At 51.5% G+C, this 17,033-nt stretch overlaps 3 protein-coding genes across 3 annotated transcripts; 2 read left to right on the top strand and 1 right to left on the bottom strand.

Moving 5' to 3' along the window:
* Positions 1-5: 5 nt before the first annotated feature.
* On the top strand, positions 6-1,377 carry P170DRAFT_422098 (4-hydroxyphenylpyruvate dioxygenase family protein; the record flags this gene model as incomplete). The annotated part of the gene is made up of 4 exons (XM_024847416.1): positions 6-664; positions 717-776; positions 828-1,185; positions 1,243-1,377. The coding sequence occupies 4 exons, from the start codon at positions 6-8 to the stop codon at positions 1,375-1,377; spliced, it is 1,212 nt and encodes a 403-aa protein (XP_024710863.1).
* A 173-nt stretch (positions 1,378-1,550) lies between these two features.
* On the bottom strand, positions 1,551-4,073 carry P170DRAFT_443312 (uncharacterized protein; the record flags this gene model as incomplete). The annotated part of the gene is made up of 9 exons (XM_024850536.1): positions 1,551-1,612; positions 1,659-1,795; positions 1,844-1,897; positions 1,968-2,092; positions 2,142-2,176; positions 2,225-2,272; positions 2,320-2,432; positions 2,489-2,576; positions 2,633-4,073. 9 exons carry the CDS (start codon positions 4,071-4,073, stop codon positions 1,551-1,553), a joined length of 2,103 nt encoding a protein of 700 aa, XP_024710862.1.
* Positions 4,074-4,888: 815 nt separating this feature from the next.
* Positions 4,889-6,457, top strand: P170DRAFT_422096 (cytochrome P450; the record flags this gene model as incomplete). Its single annotated transcript, XM_024847415.1, has 2 exons — positions 4,889-5,083; positions 5,135-6,457. 2 exons carry the CDS (start codon positions 4,889-4,891, stop codon positions 6,455-6,457), a joined length of 1,518 nt encoding a protein of 505 aa, XP_024710861.1.
* Between the last annotated feature and the right edge of the window lie 10,576 nt (positions 6,458-17,033).

Raw genomic sequence — 17,033 nt, 5'->3', positions numbered from 1 at the left:
CCAACATGGCCCCTACAGCTATCTCGCCACCCCCTACAAACAGAACCCCTGCCACCTCCGACAGTCTAGCCAGCTACAAAGGCTATGACCACGTCCACTGGTACGTTGGCAATGCCAAACAAGCCGTGACATATTACATCACGCGCATGGGCTTCCGACGCATTGCATACCGCGGCCTGGAGACCGGCAGCCGCGCCATCTGCTCGCATGTCATCCGCAACGGGGACATCACCTTCATCCTGACCTCGCCACTGCGGTCTCTGGACCACATCGACCGCTTCTCGCCCTCAGAACAGGAGGAGCTGAAGGCCATCCACCATCACCTCGAGCAGCACGGCGACGGCGTCAAGGACGTCGCGTTCGAGGTAGACTCCGTCGACGCGGTCTTCGGCGCGGCCATGAACAACGGCGCCAAGGTGGTCTTTCAGCCTCGAGTGCTGGAGGACACCGACGGCGAGATCAAGATGGCGCAGATCCAGACGTATGGCCAGACGACGCATACTCTGCTCGAGCGTCATTCGTACCGCGGCACCTTCCTCCCCGGTTATAAGACCGTGAACGAGGAGGATCCGATCTCGCATATGCTGCCGGACGTGGGCTTGATTCGGGTCGACCATTGTGTTGGGAACCAGGACTGGGATGAGATGGATAAGGTTTGCGAATAGTATGTTCTCTTTCCTGTTTCTGACTTCCAGCTTGAGCTAACAAGTCTGTAGCTATGAGAAGGCTCTTGGATTCCATCGTTTCTGGTCGGTCGATGATAAGGATATCTGCACGTAAGTCTTACCCTGGATCTCGGTCAACTAGAGCAGCCCTAATGAAAGCAGAGATTTCTCCGCGCTCAAGAGTATCGTGATGGCTTCGCCCAACGAGGTCGTCAAAATGCCCATCAACGAGCCCGCCAAAGGCAAGAAGCAGTCGCAGATCGAGGAGTATGTCGACTACTACAACGGTGCTGGTGTGCAGCACATTGCTCTCCTGACCGATGATATCATCCGCGACATCACCAATCTCAAGGCCCGCGGGGTAGAATTCATCAAGGTGCCCGCCACATATTACGAGGACATGAAGATTCGCCTGAAGAAGGCCGGGCTGGCGCTGCACGAGGACTTCGAGACGATTCGCAGTTTGGATATTCTGATTGATTTCGACGAGGGTGGCTACTTGCTGCAGCTGTTCACCAAGGTATGTGGATGTTGTGCCGACTTCGGTCTGTGGATCTTGAGCTAATGTATACTTCAGCATTTGATGGATCGTCCTACCGTCTTCATTGAAATCATCCAGCGACACAACTTCTCAGGCTTCGGAGCCGGCAACTTCAAGTCGTTGTTCGAGGCGCTCGAGCGAGAGCAGGAGCTTCGTGGGAATCTGATCTAGTCTTGGTGAGGTAAAATGAATGATGTATATGACCTTGCGTTTTGGCTTGCTTTGTTACATGTATAGCACGTCTTGCTCATAGCGTTGATAATGACAATGTTATTTCACTTGGATATCTCAACCTCTTATAATGACTTGTTTACCATGAATGTTGTGTAATCCAGTTATAATATTTACTTCTTCTTCGATGTGCCTCCTGGGGTCGAGCCCGGACGGCGCTTGAACTTCCGGGGATCTAAACTGGTTAATATTTATTAAACCTAAGCACAGGTCATACATACCTTTACGACTCATCAAGACCCTGTTGCGAGTGCCCTTTCCTCCTTCCCAGAAACCGCTGCCGGCCTTGCCTACAAGAACCGCACGGCATATTCCGCAGTCCTCGGGTCGATATATTTGCTCCCGCGAGCAGAAACCACTACAGACATGTCAGAAGTGAGGGGGCTAAATAGTGAGAGATTCTTACCAAATCATGCGATTTGCGTGCTCATTTGGGTGGTCTTCAGCTGCATCGTGGCATCTGAGAAGTGTTAGTTGCAAGTAATATTTGGCCTCAAGCCTTCTAGATCCATAAAATATGCTTAACGTACTTATCGCAAGGGAACACTTTTGCGCAGCAGCTAAATCTGAACCAGCGAAAGCTCTTGCCATAGTGCATGCAACGGCCACGACGGGGGAGTTCCTGTCCAGCAACAATGCCGAGAACCTCCTTGGGCTATCGAAGAATTAGCGAGCAGATAATACTTTTTGTTGCTATAACTTACTTTCTTCCGCTGGGGAGCTTGGTCTCGGGAGGTGACTAGCCAGTATTAGCACATATTTTCCGGAACTGTACCATGATACTCACATGCTGCAGTTCCTACTCGCAAGAACTTGACCTCAGGGAGTTTGAAAACTAGAAAGATTAGCATGTATTCTGATATGCGCAGTTCAGATGCTTACCCATCTTTCGATGACATTGCCGACATCCAGCCATTGCGTTCTCTCCACGGACAGCCACCACACCAGGTGCAGGGAAAGATGTAGAGCATTCCGCGCAGGTAGGAATAAAACTACTATTGGGGCGTCAGAGGTCTTCCTCGGTGGATGGCAAAGCCGCAGAATAACATACCTAGGAAGAAGGTCGGCAATGATACAGCCATCCAAGTCTAGGTATCCGGCACGGTTGGAATGTGAATGTATCAACTGTCGGCGGAAACCTGCACATATAATTAATCCCAAGCCAGATACCTCGATTCTTGAGACATGAACATACCAAAGCTCATCGTATTCGCGCATTTCTTGCAGGATTCAATTTTCGGAGACAATTTGTCATCCTTGTCTTTGACTTGCGGCACATGCTTCACATCCAACTGCTCCTTGCATCTTTCACATTTGACAGTGATAGAAAGTCCCACCAAATCTAAAAGTTCGATTCCGTAGAGCTCGATGAACGGGAATGAAATCGCAACACCACGCTCTGGGGTGGCTTCTGGGAGGTTCGGGACCGGTGCTCCACCTTCTTCGTCTTCCTCATCCGAAGAGTACTCCTCAGATGTCGACAAATCCGTGCCTTCGCTCTCATCGCCACCCTCCTTCACGGACCACTCGGGCGGCCGAGGGACAACATGGACGTGAGGCTTATCTCCCAGTTGGACATCTCCAGTAGTCGGTGGCCTCTCGTTAATTTCCGGTTCTGCAAGTCCAGGCCCAGCTGCAGCCAAATCGGACGCTTCTTCCAGGGGAGTTTTCGCGAAGTTGTGCATGTTGCTTGTCAAATAATTGACCTGCGACATTAGGTTGAGGTTGAGGTTTTTGGTAACCCACTGCGCGAATCCTGCTTCCACAGCCCGCGCCTCTATACTATCGACGCTTCGCAGTTCCACAGCACTATGCTCGAGAGGATATAAACTCGGAACCAATAGCTTAACGGTCTTGACCGACCGCAGAGAAGGCGGAAGTCGCTCAGCCTTCGGCGGCTGAATGGGAATAACAAACGAGAGCTCATCTTTCGACTTCTGAAATAGTGGTAACCGACCAAGGCGCGCTTCAATCTGCCTCGTCTCCAAGGCCCGTCGCTTCTCGGCTTGTGCTTTTTCCTCCGCAGAGAACACTCGAGCCGGCGGTTTAGGTTTAGTAGTCGTGGCTGTCACTTTCCGATCCCCTTCAAGCGGAACGGGCAAGGACTGCAGTTTGCCCACTATCTCTCGTGTCGCCGGGGCTTCATTTGCTTTGTTGTTGACATTCGTAACAAACTTAAGAGTCGGCCCCCTTTCCGTCGTAGTGAGTAGGCGCTCCAGGTGGCGGTCGAGGGTATTCATCCATGTCAACAAAGTTCCACGACCACCGGTCCTCAGGGTGCTGTCCACAATATCATCAAACCCTCGTGAGACATTGTCCTGAAAGGCCTTTTCCATTTCAGGATTGGCGACCTTCAAAGTGGGTCTTCTGCCGGACGGGTATGACGTTGGAACATGCAGCGCACATTGGAGCTTGTCCAGGTCAAATGGAAAGTCGGGATCTGACGGTGCCAGCCCAAATGCGAAAGTCGTTCCCGACTCATCTGAAGTTTCTGTCGGATGGAAACGTCGCCGCAGCTGGTTTATCTGGAACTCTCGTGGATTGGCACTTTCTGCCTTGGAGAGGGGTCTCTGGCCCACGCTGGGGTTGGAGCTGCTCATACTGCCTGGGGTGATAGGAGAGAGGGTTGGGGTCATGTAACAAGGAATAGTTGAAGGTAGTTATCGCAATAGAGGGCAGCAGATGCAGCAACAAACGATGGGATTCCCGATGCAGAACTATATAGATGGACAATGTTTGATTTGATTAACTTTAGGTACAGACGTTGATCGGCTGACTCAGCCACTGTTTCCAACTAACCCTAAATAGGCATGGAACCAATCTGGAGGCGAGAAATGAATCATTCGGAGTCACGATGACTCTGAAGCCTGAGGCCACTGTGGTCCATCCAGCTGTGTAGAGTCAAGCAGTGACTCATCCCCAGATGAAGCATTTGCCTCTTCACAGATCAGAAACCAATCATATCAAAGTGCCTAGAAGTCCTGACTAACAATATCTGATTAGTAATGCCTTGAATATGATTGATCGTCTTTCATCGTATTTTGATCGTATTTTGCTGATCATCATGCTAGGGGCCCGCCGAGGAAGGAATCCAGCCCCTGGTTATTTATATGCACAGCACACCATACCCGGTACTCCGTATCCGTGGTTCTTCTGCCTGATCAGATCCCGAGTGGTCCGACTCGGATCGTGAATCGCCGCTAGTGCCAAGTTCCCCTTCTCTTCCTTATGCGGGCAAAGCTCTGGCCGTTGGCTGGAGTCTGGGTGGTGTCAGCAAAATTGGCAGGATTCCGATTGTCCAAGGGCTGTGCTCAGTATGGGGAGACTAGGGGTAATGAAGATGCCTACGGTTTTCCAATGTTTACGAAGCTGTAGGTAATCCTTTATAAAGATTCCCCCTGGCCAGCACCACTTTCTTCCCTGTTACCTTGAGCTGAAGGGATTCGCCATCATGTTGTCTCTTGCTCAGGTAACTGCCTATGCGGCTGTGAGTGCGCTGGCCTTGATTGTGTTGAACATCTTGCGCCAGCTGCTGCCCCACGACAAGACCAAACCTCCGGTTGTGTTCCACTGGTTGCCGTTTCTAGGAAATACCATCAGCTATGGAACGCAACCGTACTCTTTCTTTCTGTCCTGTCAGCAAAAGGTAAGAGCCAATTGATCGCCTAATGGTCTATGTGCTAATAGGTAATTTTAGTATGGAGACATCTTTACCTTTGTGCTGCTAGGCAAGAAGACAACCGTGTATCTGGGAGTCCAAGGCAATGACTTCATCCTCAATGGCAAGCTGAAAGACGTGAACGCCGAGGAAGTGTACAGTCCACTCACCACGCCGGTTTTCGGATCCGACGTCGTGTACGACTGTCCCAATTCCAAACTCATGGAACAGAAGAAGTTTATGAAATTCGGGCTCACCCAGAAGGCGCTAGAGTCGCACGTCCACCTGATCGAGAAGGAGGTTGTAGATTACCTCAAGACATCGCCAAAGCTGAAGGGTCCTTCCGGGACGGTTGATATCTCGGCAGCCATGGCTGAGATCACCATCTTCACCGCGGCCAGTGCGCTACAAGGCCAGGAAGTGCGCCAGAAGCTCACAGCCGAGTTCGCTGAGCTGTATCATGATCTCGATAAAGGCTTCACCCCGATCAACTTCATGCTCCCTTGGGCTCCGTTGCCGCAGAATCGGAAACGCGATGCTGCCCACGCCCGCATGCGTGAAATCTACACGGAAATCATCAATAACCGACGTCAGAACCCTGGACAGGAGAGCTCGGACATGATCGCAAACCTCATGCAGTGCACTTACAAGGACGGACACCCGGTCCCAGACAAGGAAATTGCCCATATGATGATCACGTTGCTCATGGCCGGCCAGCATTCCTCATCGTCCATCAGCTCATGGATTATGCTGCGATTGGCTTCGGAACCCGACGTTCTCGAGGAACTGTATCAGGAGCAAATCACCAACATCGGGAACGGCTCGACCGACTTGCCCCCGCTCGAGTTCGAGCACCTCGAAAAGCTGCCTCTCCATCAAAGCGTTATTCGAGAAACCTTGCGCATGAACTCCTCCATCCATTCCATCATGCGCCAGGTCAAGAACCCCCTTCCCGTCCCGGGCACTGCGTATGTTATTCCCACCGACCACGTGCTGCTTGCATCTCCCATCATGACAGCCATGAGTGATGAGCACTTCCCCAACGCAAACAAGTGGGACCCGCACCGATGGGAAAGCCACCAGGACAAGGAAGAAGATGGCGGAGAGATGGTCGACTACGGCTACGGCAGGGTCTCCAAGGGGACGGCGAGTCCGTATCTGCCGTTCGGCGCAGGGCGCCACCGCTGCATCGGTGAGAAGTTCGCGTATCTCAATCTAGCAGTTATCATTGCAACGATTGTGCGGAACCTGAAGCTGTATAATGTGGATGGTCGGAAAGGAATCCCCGACACCGACTACACGTCGCTCTTTTCCGGGCCTGTGAAGGGCGTCAAGATCGGATGGGAGCGGCGCTTCCCTTAGTCCATGACTGGCTTCTGTATAATACCTTCATGCTTTCAAGATTTCGTTCATCGTCTGTATTTCATAATGCTTTGGAACAACCTCAATCACATCTGTGGATGTCACTTATTAATGGAACTCCTTATCTAATGGACCAACTCCTGCCTTGATCACATCTAGTTGGAAGATAGAGAGTCGCTGGATTTCAACCTCTAAACGCAACCATCCTACCAAAGCCAAGCCAAGCCACAAGCATAGGCTCATTGAAGGAGAAGCTCCAGATACTTACCGATTTAATACCATCGAATAACTACTACTTACTCTTTTCCATCCCATCTTCCTGCATGCCCGAAACCACTCTTAAACCACCACGCAGACCGGCTCCTTTTTCCCTCCCTCAAAGCAGACGCTGACATCAGATACATCTCGCAAATCCAGGTAGCCAAGCGCACCCAGCAAGTCCAGTGAGCGCCAACAACCCAGTCATCGTTAGCAGGCCAAAAACCACTAAAGCCCAGGAAAAGGGCTCATGGCCCTCTACTTTTCGCCAGACGCCCGAGCAAACGACATCACCCGAACTCCCCATCGCCATTTCCCGGATACCACCTACACCTACATCGCATCGAAATCGACCGGGACAGCAGATCCATACACCTACCAGTTAACGCCTACACCTCCGAACATGACACAGTCATCCCCGCCCACGCCTCTCCGCCATCCCAGAAAACAAGTAAACCACGTCAGCAACGCCCCGGGATCCTTGGGCTGAAGTGGGCTGGGCCGGGTTGGGTCGATCTCCGTCTGCAGCTGCAAGCCATCGCGGTGCGTCTTCCGGGGTATCTTCGCCATTGCACGTAATACTTCCGATCCGACCGACCGACCGATTACCTAGTGCAGGCAGGGTACGGCCGATCAGGCCAGGTCAAATGACAGGTACCTACCAGGGACCGGACCTTGGGTGCCATTCTTCAGGCCGGAAGGACACGAGCGAGCGGAAGGCAGAAGAAAAGAGCCGAGGTGATGCGGACAAGGCAGGGCAGGCAGGTCGGTCGAACAGGAACGAGACGGAACGGAAGGCAGAAAAGGCAAGACATCGGGAAACAACCTCAGACGCAATACGAGGCCATCAGGTACAGGTGAGAGCGAAGAATCGAATCGGGATGGGATCAGCTCCGAAGAAAATAAACAGGAGAGAGGGAGAGGAGGAGAGTCGCCCGCGGGGAAAACGGACGACGAACGGCGGGGCGGGCCGGATGGAAGTAAGTCCTCAGTGACATGTATGTCTGACTTGGCCTTGAAATGTGAATCAGGGGGTGAGGCAGAAAAGCAGCGAAAAAAAGAGGATCAGACTCGGGGCCTCTGTCACACGAGATCGCAATCTTTTGAACGGATTTCCGGCTGTGTCTCGGCGAGAATGGTCGGTCGGTGAATGATGCCACATCTGATGCCGTGAGAGGTGGGGTGGATCATCACCAGGCAGGACAGAAAAGCAAGGAAAAAGCAAAAATGACGGATCGCAGGCTGGTCCCGTCAAGGCGCGTGGAACTGAGATCCCAGTTCCGCGGACTCGTGGGTTTCATGGAGAGGGGATTCAGAGTCAGTCGTTCAGTCTGTCCAGTCCCTCGGTATAAGAGGATCAAGAGACAGATCACAGTCACGAATGTCGACAGAAGGGAGGCTGTCCGGTGGTGCAATCAGGATGGGCGGATTTAGTTTCCTCATAGCGAGTACTCGGTAGAACTAGGAGGGAAGAGTATACGCGATCTCAAATGATCGATCAGTTGAACAGACACGGAGCAGATAAGAATAGCTCAGTCCAGCCCAGAATCCATCAATCAAATCCCCCTGACGGGAGAAAATTTCCATCGTTCAGATGACCTTTCTTTTTTCTTTTTTCTGTTTTATTATTATCCTTTTTCTTTTTCCTTCTGCACAAAGCAAATAATTCTAGACTCCGTTTCCCCCAGATTTGCTGCTGCCGGTAAGCCTCATTGCCGCCTCTCTCGCCAATCCATCACATGGTCCGGCCCTCATTGACGTGGCTGGTGTCGGTTCGCGGCGTTCAATCGACGCCGAAATCTCTTCATTGCTCGTGACGGCCGGCCGGGCAGGGCGCCAAACGATGCGCCGCGGCGTTTGTCTCGTTGGGCTCCTGTCTCTGCTCTTTTGACCTCATTCCCTCCGCTTTCCGTGGCTCTATACCGCTACTTCGCCCGTGGATGATCGCCCCCCTCCTCCATCACACGACTGCGGTGAGGGAGCCATGCCATCTGATATCCCTTGGGTATGATCGTTTGTTGCCCTCGGCTTGGGCTGGGGCTATACCAGGGACCAATCTGGCGGTGTTTTTCCGGGGTTCCGTCTGTATGGAATGTATCCGTACGTGGAGGCTGCATTTCGAACGATTTCACCCCGTCGGTATTGTAGTCATTCGGGTCTGTCTTATCAAAAGTACGGCCCCTCTGCTTTATGTTTGTTGTTGCAGCGGGTTTGGGGGAACGCACTACCATATACCGGGGACCTATAGTAGCCCCGTCGACGTAGTGACATCGTATACATGCGAACTACACGCCGTGAAACGATTTCATCCAAAGAACTCACGTACCAGCCATGTATCACTCCTCTCCAAATCATATTAAGCATCTGAAAGAAGACCCCAACGCACCAACACCTCCAGACAAAGAACCGTGGTCGATACCACCCAAGCCATCGACCCAACAACCCGTCGCATCGTCGCATCCGTAGGAACCACCGGACAAAAAGTATACATCCATCCCCCAGTAACCCCAGTCCACCACCGCATCTTTAGCCAAAAAAGCAACCCAGCCCTGATTCGAATGTTCCAACAAGCTGCCCAGAAGGAACATGACAGCTTCATTGGCTTGCACTAGTCTCCTCAATTTCCTCGCCCTCCCTTTGATCCCGCCCAATGACATCCCCCCGTCACGCCCGCAAACAAAGCCCACAACTCTATTCCCGAGATCCACCGGAGACTGCAAGACCGCTAGGAAGGGGGGAAAATCAAAATAAAATAAAATAAAAAATTACCATGCCCGTAACCAATCATCGCCCCCTTCGATCTTCAAGATGAAACGCTGCCGTCAGCCAGGAACCCGAATAAGGGACCTCCTTGGCGATGTCGACGCGCACTGGACATCACATGAGTTTGTTGGGAACTGCGTGGTGGACGATAATTCGATCTGACAGCAGAGTCGCAGACCAATACTCCTGATAGCGTTCGATCGGACCAGCAGCCAGCACCCACAGCCAGTCATCAGACATGGATGGGCGACTTCTTTGGGTCGGCCATTCCGGGAAGATTCAAGGTCCTACCCACGTAGTACTACTATACAACGCAGAGTGGGTGATGTGGGATGAGATGAGATGAGATGGGAAAGAAGACCGCGTCAGGGTTGGTTGTCACTGTCACTGTCAGACAGCTTTCCCCAATACCATGCACCGATTTGGCCATCCGGTTGCTTTCGCATTTTCGTTTCAGGTTATCGCGGAAAACGAGATTATTCGGATTCCCGGCACCCTGATTTCTCATCATTTTTGCTTTTGGGGGGGGCTCCGTTTGTGCGACGCTTTTGCGCTGTCGAGTCGCTCTGTCCGCGGGTGTTGGGTGCGCGTGCGAGGGAGACAGAAAGAAGGCTGACGGGGGTTATTGGATTTGGAGATATCGATCGGACCGTGGGGGGATTAGACGCCCGAATCGAGGCCTCGACATGGCTGTTCCCTGTTGATATCTGAAGAAGATCGCTGTGGTGCTTTTTTCCTCCGCACTTGCTTTTTCTTTTTCTTTCTTTTTCCTCCTCAGAAAGATAACTCCCCCCGGTCTAACACCGAGTCTTCTCGAAGAATCGCGCACATGATGCCTCAAGTCGGCGCTTACTGGGGGCCGCTGGGAATTCATTCTCATGTAGTACAACGAGGATGGCCCCGGTCGTGTGGCATGTGTATGTACCACTTTTTCCTCTTACTCGATTCATTGTTCCCTCGAGTTCGGATATCGAGTGACTTCGTACCCCCGGCTTCAGACGTCAAGGCTGACTACGATCTCTCCACCACGGAGTACTCCGGAGCATGTTCGATATGCAGTATGAAGTACCGTCAGTAAGTACGGAATACTGTACCCAAGTAAACCAGCTCAGTAAGTTATTCCTCCGACACGAAATACCATCTCACGTACTCCGTACGGTATGGCACATACAGCAAACGAACCTGCGTATCCCGTCAACAATGTGCAGGTGCAGGGTCAGGACAGAATGATGAGGATCGGCCACCAGGGCTACTAAAAAAGCTCCCACGTACAGATCCATATGCACGGGTATAGTATGTACAAACGCCCCCTCCCCTCCTCCCCTCAGCGCTGGCCCCCCTACCAACCCACAACCCACATATGCAAGTTATTCAGACAGACCGTCATCCAGCAGATCGCATGTCGCATGTCGCATGTCGCATATCGCACAACATCCATATCCATACCGACATACACGCACACATACATAATGTACATACACCCCTTCCCGAGTCCAGCCCAAGAATGCCTGATTGCGAGACATGATCGACAAAGTGGGGCCGGGGGGATCCCCCAAACAAGAAATAATAAACATGTCTGTGCTCCCAAATACCTGGACACTCGCCATGCAATGGGGTTTAGCTTGGGGCGACCTGCCTGATCTTACCGCCATGGCTTGCGGGTGAGTCTGTAGTTGGATGTGTGTACGTAGTGCATACATATTTAGATAGGTAAGGTAGTAGCAGTAACTGGTACAGTCTCCGTACTCGTCAATAATACAGACACCGACTCATGATTTATACCTACAAACGCGGTGTTGCGCCGTCGACGTCGGTGTGAATCTGATTGCGCGTGAAATATCCATATCTGTTCTCTCAGGCAAGGTCGACGACGCCACGCCTACATGGGAGGGGGTGACATTCTAGAATTACGTTTTGGCTTTTGGTTCCTGGTTTTCCCGGAAGTAATCAGGAGGGACAGGTGATGGGCTGAGGCGCAACGCAACCCTTTGATGATTCGAAGATCCTTCGACCGAAAGTTTCCCCCTTTGTTTGAAGTTTGAGAGCGGAGAAGGAGGGCCGGCAATAGCCTCACTCAAGTAGTCAGCACGAAGTAATAAAAACAAAACCATCAACAAACCGGAAAAGAGGCAGGTAGAAAAGTAAAAGGCAAAACCAAGCCCGCGCGTCATTCTATAACACTAACCCGTAATCTGCCGACAGTATCCATGTTTCGGTCGACCTTATCCGTCTCTACCATCGAAGTTTCTTTTTCCAAAGAACCAGGGGAACTCTGGGAATCGCGTGTGAAGAACCTCGAACCGTGGAAAATGCTGGGACTCCCCATGCTTCTTTCATCTCACCTCCCACTGGTCGGTGGGCATTGATCTGGGGAAATTCCCGTCAACGTGCCGTCATCGCGAACTTCATGCCGACTCGTGAGATCGGCAATCCACCTTGATTTTTTTTTCTCGAGTCTAGACTTTCCCTCGAGGAGTGGACACTGTTTCAAAGGAGGTCGGGTCGGTCTATGGAGGTGAGGCTTTTTACCCTACCCCTTATACGGAGTACAAAGGATGGATGATAGGCAGGGCCTGAAAAAATTATCTACATCACCCGACCATCCGTACCTGGATTTAAAAAAAGCAAGCAAAAAAAGCAAATAAAAATCTTAATGAGAAACTTCCCTTCGATCGCGTTCCAGGTCCGGGGAGGTCGGTCCCATCAGATCAGTCCACAGGGAAATCATCTCTCCCCACCCTCGTCCCCCTCCTGACCACCAGATCGTTCTTTGTCCCAGCCGGACTCGCGATCCGCGTAACCCTTGCATGCACGACCGTCCCCTTGGGGGGAGACTGCATAACCCGTCGCTAGTCCATTTCTCGAACAAAGGACAGGTTTCCAGTCGGTCTTATTTGCTACGCTAGCTGGCGCCGTGGTACCTTACTCTGTCGAGTTAGATGGCGACGATCTCTCAAGGGCGCGTTTGGTCGGGGATGCGGCCCGGTATGCGGAATGTGACTGCTCAGAAAAGAGAAAAAGGTACAACGGCGTTTGGGTGTGGTGTTTGAAACTGAAGTCGTTGGAGAGGTTCGATTATGATCAACAGTCGGGCTGTAGAGGTCTGTTAGCGCGGAGTCAATCACTAGAAAAGCAAGTCAATCCTTCAGCTGCATTGCCTGCACTACAGAAATCGGTCCTATTTGCAATTACTACTCCGTACGTATGGCCGGATTGCCAGCGTCAACGGCTTTCCTTTTCCCTCCCATCCCTTGTACGAGGTGTGCGAGGTCTCCACTATACGACCTAGACCCGATGTCGATCACGATTTTGATATCTGTGCGCAATCCAAGCTTTACGCTATGCATGAAGGAATCTTAGATAGGGGTGTCTGAGACACCCTTATTATATAGTAGGGCTGGACGGATTGACGACGAGTGTTACTCGCATAGCAAATGGGAAGGACGGACGTACGTACGCCAGTCTGCGCATACCAGACCTTCCCATTCGAGCAGGTAGCCCTGGATGGAACCCGACGATGGACCATTCGATCGTAAGCCATCAAGGACGACGGGTGAACTATACCCGCGCCCAGCCAGCGTCGCTACTCCCTACTACGTGAACCTTTGTTTACCTGCCAACAATTCCTCCGTAGACGAAGGAGGGGGGGGTGCTCGGACCTCACTTGTGCCACCGAGTTATCTCTGCTCCGTACAGGAACACCCAACCCACGTCCCCCCTTCTGCCAGCCACATCCACGTCCTTCTTCCCCCTAACCGAGTCAATTGCGACGAGCGAACTCTCAGACACCCCGACTATTCTTGGATCGGCTCCTGTGCTGTAACGAGCCATCTCGGCTGTCTGTGTTTGGGCGCGGAAGAGAGGAGTTCGGACGCTGTGTACGGCAACACACTGCACGGCGAAAGGGGAATACCACCCGTGGACCTACCTACCTGCCTACATACCTATTGTTATCATGTATGTACCGCAGGCTGTACCCTGCTTCAGACCGTATATAGACCGACCGACGTCCCTGTGCTCGGAGGAAAGTACTCCGTCCAGGCGGGCTTGCTGTCACTCATGCTGCTGTGACGCGGCAGCTGCGAAGAAGTTCTCGGAGCGGTCTGTATTTCTTTGTTCCGTAGGGTCGGCGATGACCGCCGTGGCTTAAGCCGTTGGGTGATGGGCAGATGGTCGTTTCCTGTCACTTTTAGGTAATATATACCTAGGGGAACGGGATTGGTTAACGACCAAGAATGTCGGAGCCATGGGGTTCAGCGCTTGTCCCGATCTGGGGAACCTTAGGCAGCTATTAAGCTAGTAGGAAATAGCTTGTAGGGCTTGTCGGCGGTATACCTCGGTTGGATGTGCCTGTATAGGATGAGGGATAACATCATATCCAGATAGCACGGGATGATGTAGTGATGACCCGACAGAGCATCGTCGATGATTCCATTTCCATGATCCCATTCCTTCGACAGTTTCCCGCGGTCGCCAACTCGCGCCGTACGTAATGCCGCGGGTTCGACCCCACATCATGTGACGGGCGCCTGTTCTTGTGACTTGCAAAAAAATACCACTTCGCCACCAGACGTGAATTGGCCGACTTAAATCACTCGCCCTTTTTGCCTCCCTCGCCCTTTCCCCCACGTTCAGGGGTCTTGGTCGGGGTAACATCACGGCAGTCGCACAGCCCACGACTTAACTGCCGGCGTTGTTTGATGAAACCAGAGTCTGACCCGGCGGTCGCCGCAGTCCCCAATTTTGGGTGCCTACGCCGTACGCTGCATCCAAGGGAAAGGGGCGCCGTTGCGGTTCACCCTCGGTAACTTTCCCCCCTCCATAGTCCCTCAACTATCGTCCGTTAGCTTCAGTAGGCAATGGTGGAAGGTTCGACTCTTTTCTCTTTTCGCGTTTCTCCATAGCTCCATACTTTCCGTTTCCCCATGCAGAACCCGGAATCCTGAATCACTCGGAACCATGGGTGATTCTTACTAGCTTAGTTTGTTACCCCAGATCTACTTTACCTGCCTGCTTTTTCTTTTCTTCCGTGCCTACGCCTAGGTAACCGGGACGGACGCACGGAAAACGGCATTCCCAAGGCTCTTTTACCCGACGATCATCAGAATGGTCATCTTCATCCGTCAACGGCCAATTGCAGACCGACAGTTGGTCGACGGTTGAGCATCCCTCCAATTCGTCTGGTCCCGATAGATCGAGAAGGGCTTCGATCATGGGATAATCTTGTTTTCTGCCTCTTCCGAGATGGATCATGTATGTCGGGCCGGCAAATTCTCACCATAATCATCATCTTTATCTCATTGGAGGTATTTGTAAGAACCCCCAAACGGGAAAAAGGTACGGAGAGTAAACCTGTAAAGAAAAAGAAAACACGAAAATCATCAACATCAGCATCAGCATCAGCATCAGCATGATAGACAGTTTTTCTTGTTTTCCTCTTTTTCTCCGTCAGGACAACGTTATCAACCATAAGCTTCACCCTGTCCCCATATCGGCAATGAGTTGCGATTGTCGGGTATCCTGTATAGTTTCTGGTAATATGGAGGATGATCGATTCGGGTCCCTCTCTTGACTCGACCGTCGCCCTGACGAACCCTGCAGCACGCCTGATTTTCCCTCCCTCTTCCCTCCCGCTTTCTATCTAAAATCTGATCAGTGCAGCTACGTGGCTGTCTCTCCGTCGTCGCTGTGGAACAATTGTCTGCATGGATGATGAGCAGCTGAGCAGGTTCGATCATCGAAGGAACGTACCCCTCAGCTGCATGTCATGAAGAGTCTTATTTTATTTCATTTTTTGCTCAATCTTTTTGTCATTATTTTACCTTGGGGGAGGGGTTTACAGTAGTAGCGGGGATATGTGGATTTTTTAAATTTTTTATTTTTTTACCCCTCCCGGTATTTTTTTTCTCTCGATCCGGGGCATTTACTACCCTTGTACTCGGTGCCTATCGTCGGTCGTGGCATCTTTAAGATTAGAGATTATGCTGGTGGATTCCGAGAATGGTGTGCATGACATGGGATATGCATGAAAGACGTGGGTGTGCTTCTATAGCGAACTCCCAGTAAGTGGGTTGACGGTAGGGGCAGACGGGGAACTGTTTGCTGCAACACCACGAGTCGGATAGTATATACAAACGACCCGATCTTCGGTGAACAACCAAACCAGCCCGTTGGTATCGACCCAGTACCAACTAAAATGGGTACTTCGAACCCACATCCGATCAACAAGGTCCATCTATTCCAGAAAAACACACCCTTGCCTCCCCTGTCCCAGATATCAAGCAGTAAGATATATTCCGGGGAATGATTGTCCGTCCATCTGATTGATGATGATATAATTACCTACCCTACCTGCTCTGGAGAAAGACACATCCCCACCTATGATATGATATAGATTAACGCATGTATGTATCTCCTACGGACAACGGAGTTCTGAGTAAGATCCCCTTCGCTCTCTCTCACCCCCCACAATATATCCGACCAGGATTGACCCCCCTGTTATGGACCGCCGTTGGTCCTCGGGTCACGATGAACCGACCTCACTCATCTCCGTCCCTAAGGGCAACCAAGGCCCTAGGCGGAGCGAGCCCCGAGCCTGGCGACTGGATAGGAGGAGAGGCGTTTCTTTTTTCTCGCCAGCGCTATATCCCGCGCCTACGACCTACATTGGATATACTCCGTTACGCCAGTCCGTTCGATGAGGCGAAGCTGAGGCGTAACCCGAAACAAAAACAAAAATGTGACTATACGAGTGATGAGATGAGGGAAGGGGTGACAATAGAAACTAAAAAAAGGAAAAAACCATAGTAAATAAATGTTTATTTATTTCCAAAATAAAGGGAGTAAAAAAGAAGCGAAGGCTACACCCGACGTCAAACGTCAAGCAAATGAAAAATTAAGCGAGATGTTGACATCAACCATCACCATCACAAATTCAAATCATGCGGATGCCCATACCCGCTTCATCCTCTGGAAGGGGAAAAGGGGGAAGGGGAAGGCAAATTGAAACCCGACGGGTAAGCCAGAACAGAGCTGGCATGTCAAATCTCAAATCGCATATCTTCATCCATCTTACAACTCATCCGTCAGGTGTTCCCGAAAATCTGGACCTTGACGTGCAACATCACATGATTGCCGAAACGTGCGCCTGTGATACTTGGGGGCTGACACTGACGGACAGGCAGTCAGAGTCAGTCGGTCGGTCCGCCCGTCAGTGATAAGGGAAGGAAGGGGGGAGAGGGGGGGTCAAAAAACACAAATCCAAAGTGATAGCTGAAGGCGGTGGATCGGGAGGATCTCCTTAATCCTAGTTCCCCGAACCACTTACCTGGGGAGCAGGGGGTTTACTTTCCTGCGACCCAACTGTGGCGGCTGTTAGTTTCCCTATACTGGATTAAACTAGGACCGCCGAGCTGGAGAAATTCTTTTCTTGCCCCGTGACAATAAAAAAAAAATAAAAAAATAAAAAAAGAAAAATGAAGAAAAAGAAAAAAGACCAAGACTTTGACACCTGCCCTGGGGCAGACCGGGGCAGGGCGCCTAAACAAGGCCCAAC

Source organism: Aspergillus steynii (assembly GCF_002849105.1).
Source record: "Aspergillus steynii IBT 23096 chromosome Unknown P170scaffold_1, whole genome shotgun sequence".
Taxonomy (NCBI): domain Eukaryota; kingdom Fungi; phylum Ascomycota; class Eurotiomycetes; order Eurotiales; family Aspergillaceae; genus Aspergillus; species Aspergillus steynii.
Note: the sequence above shows the minus strand (reverse complement) of the source record. Positions and strands in the feature narration are given on the sequence as shown.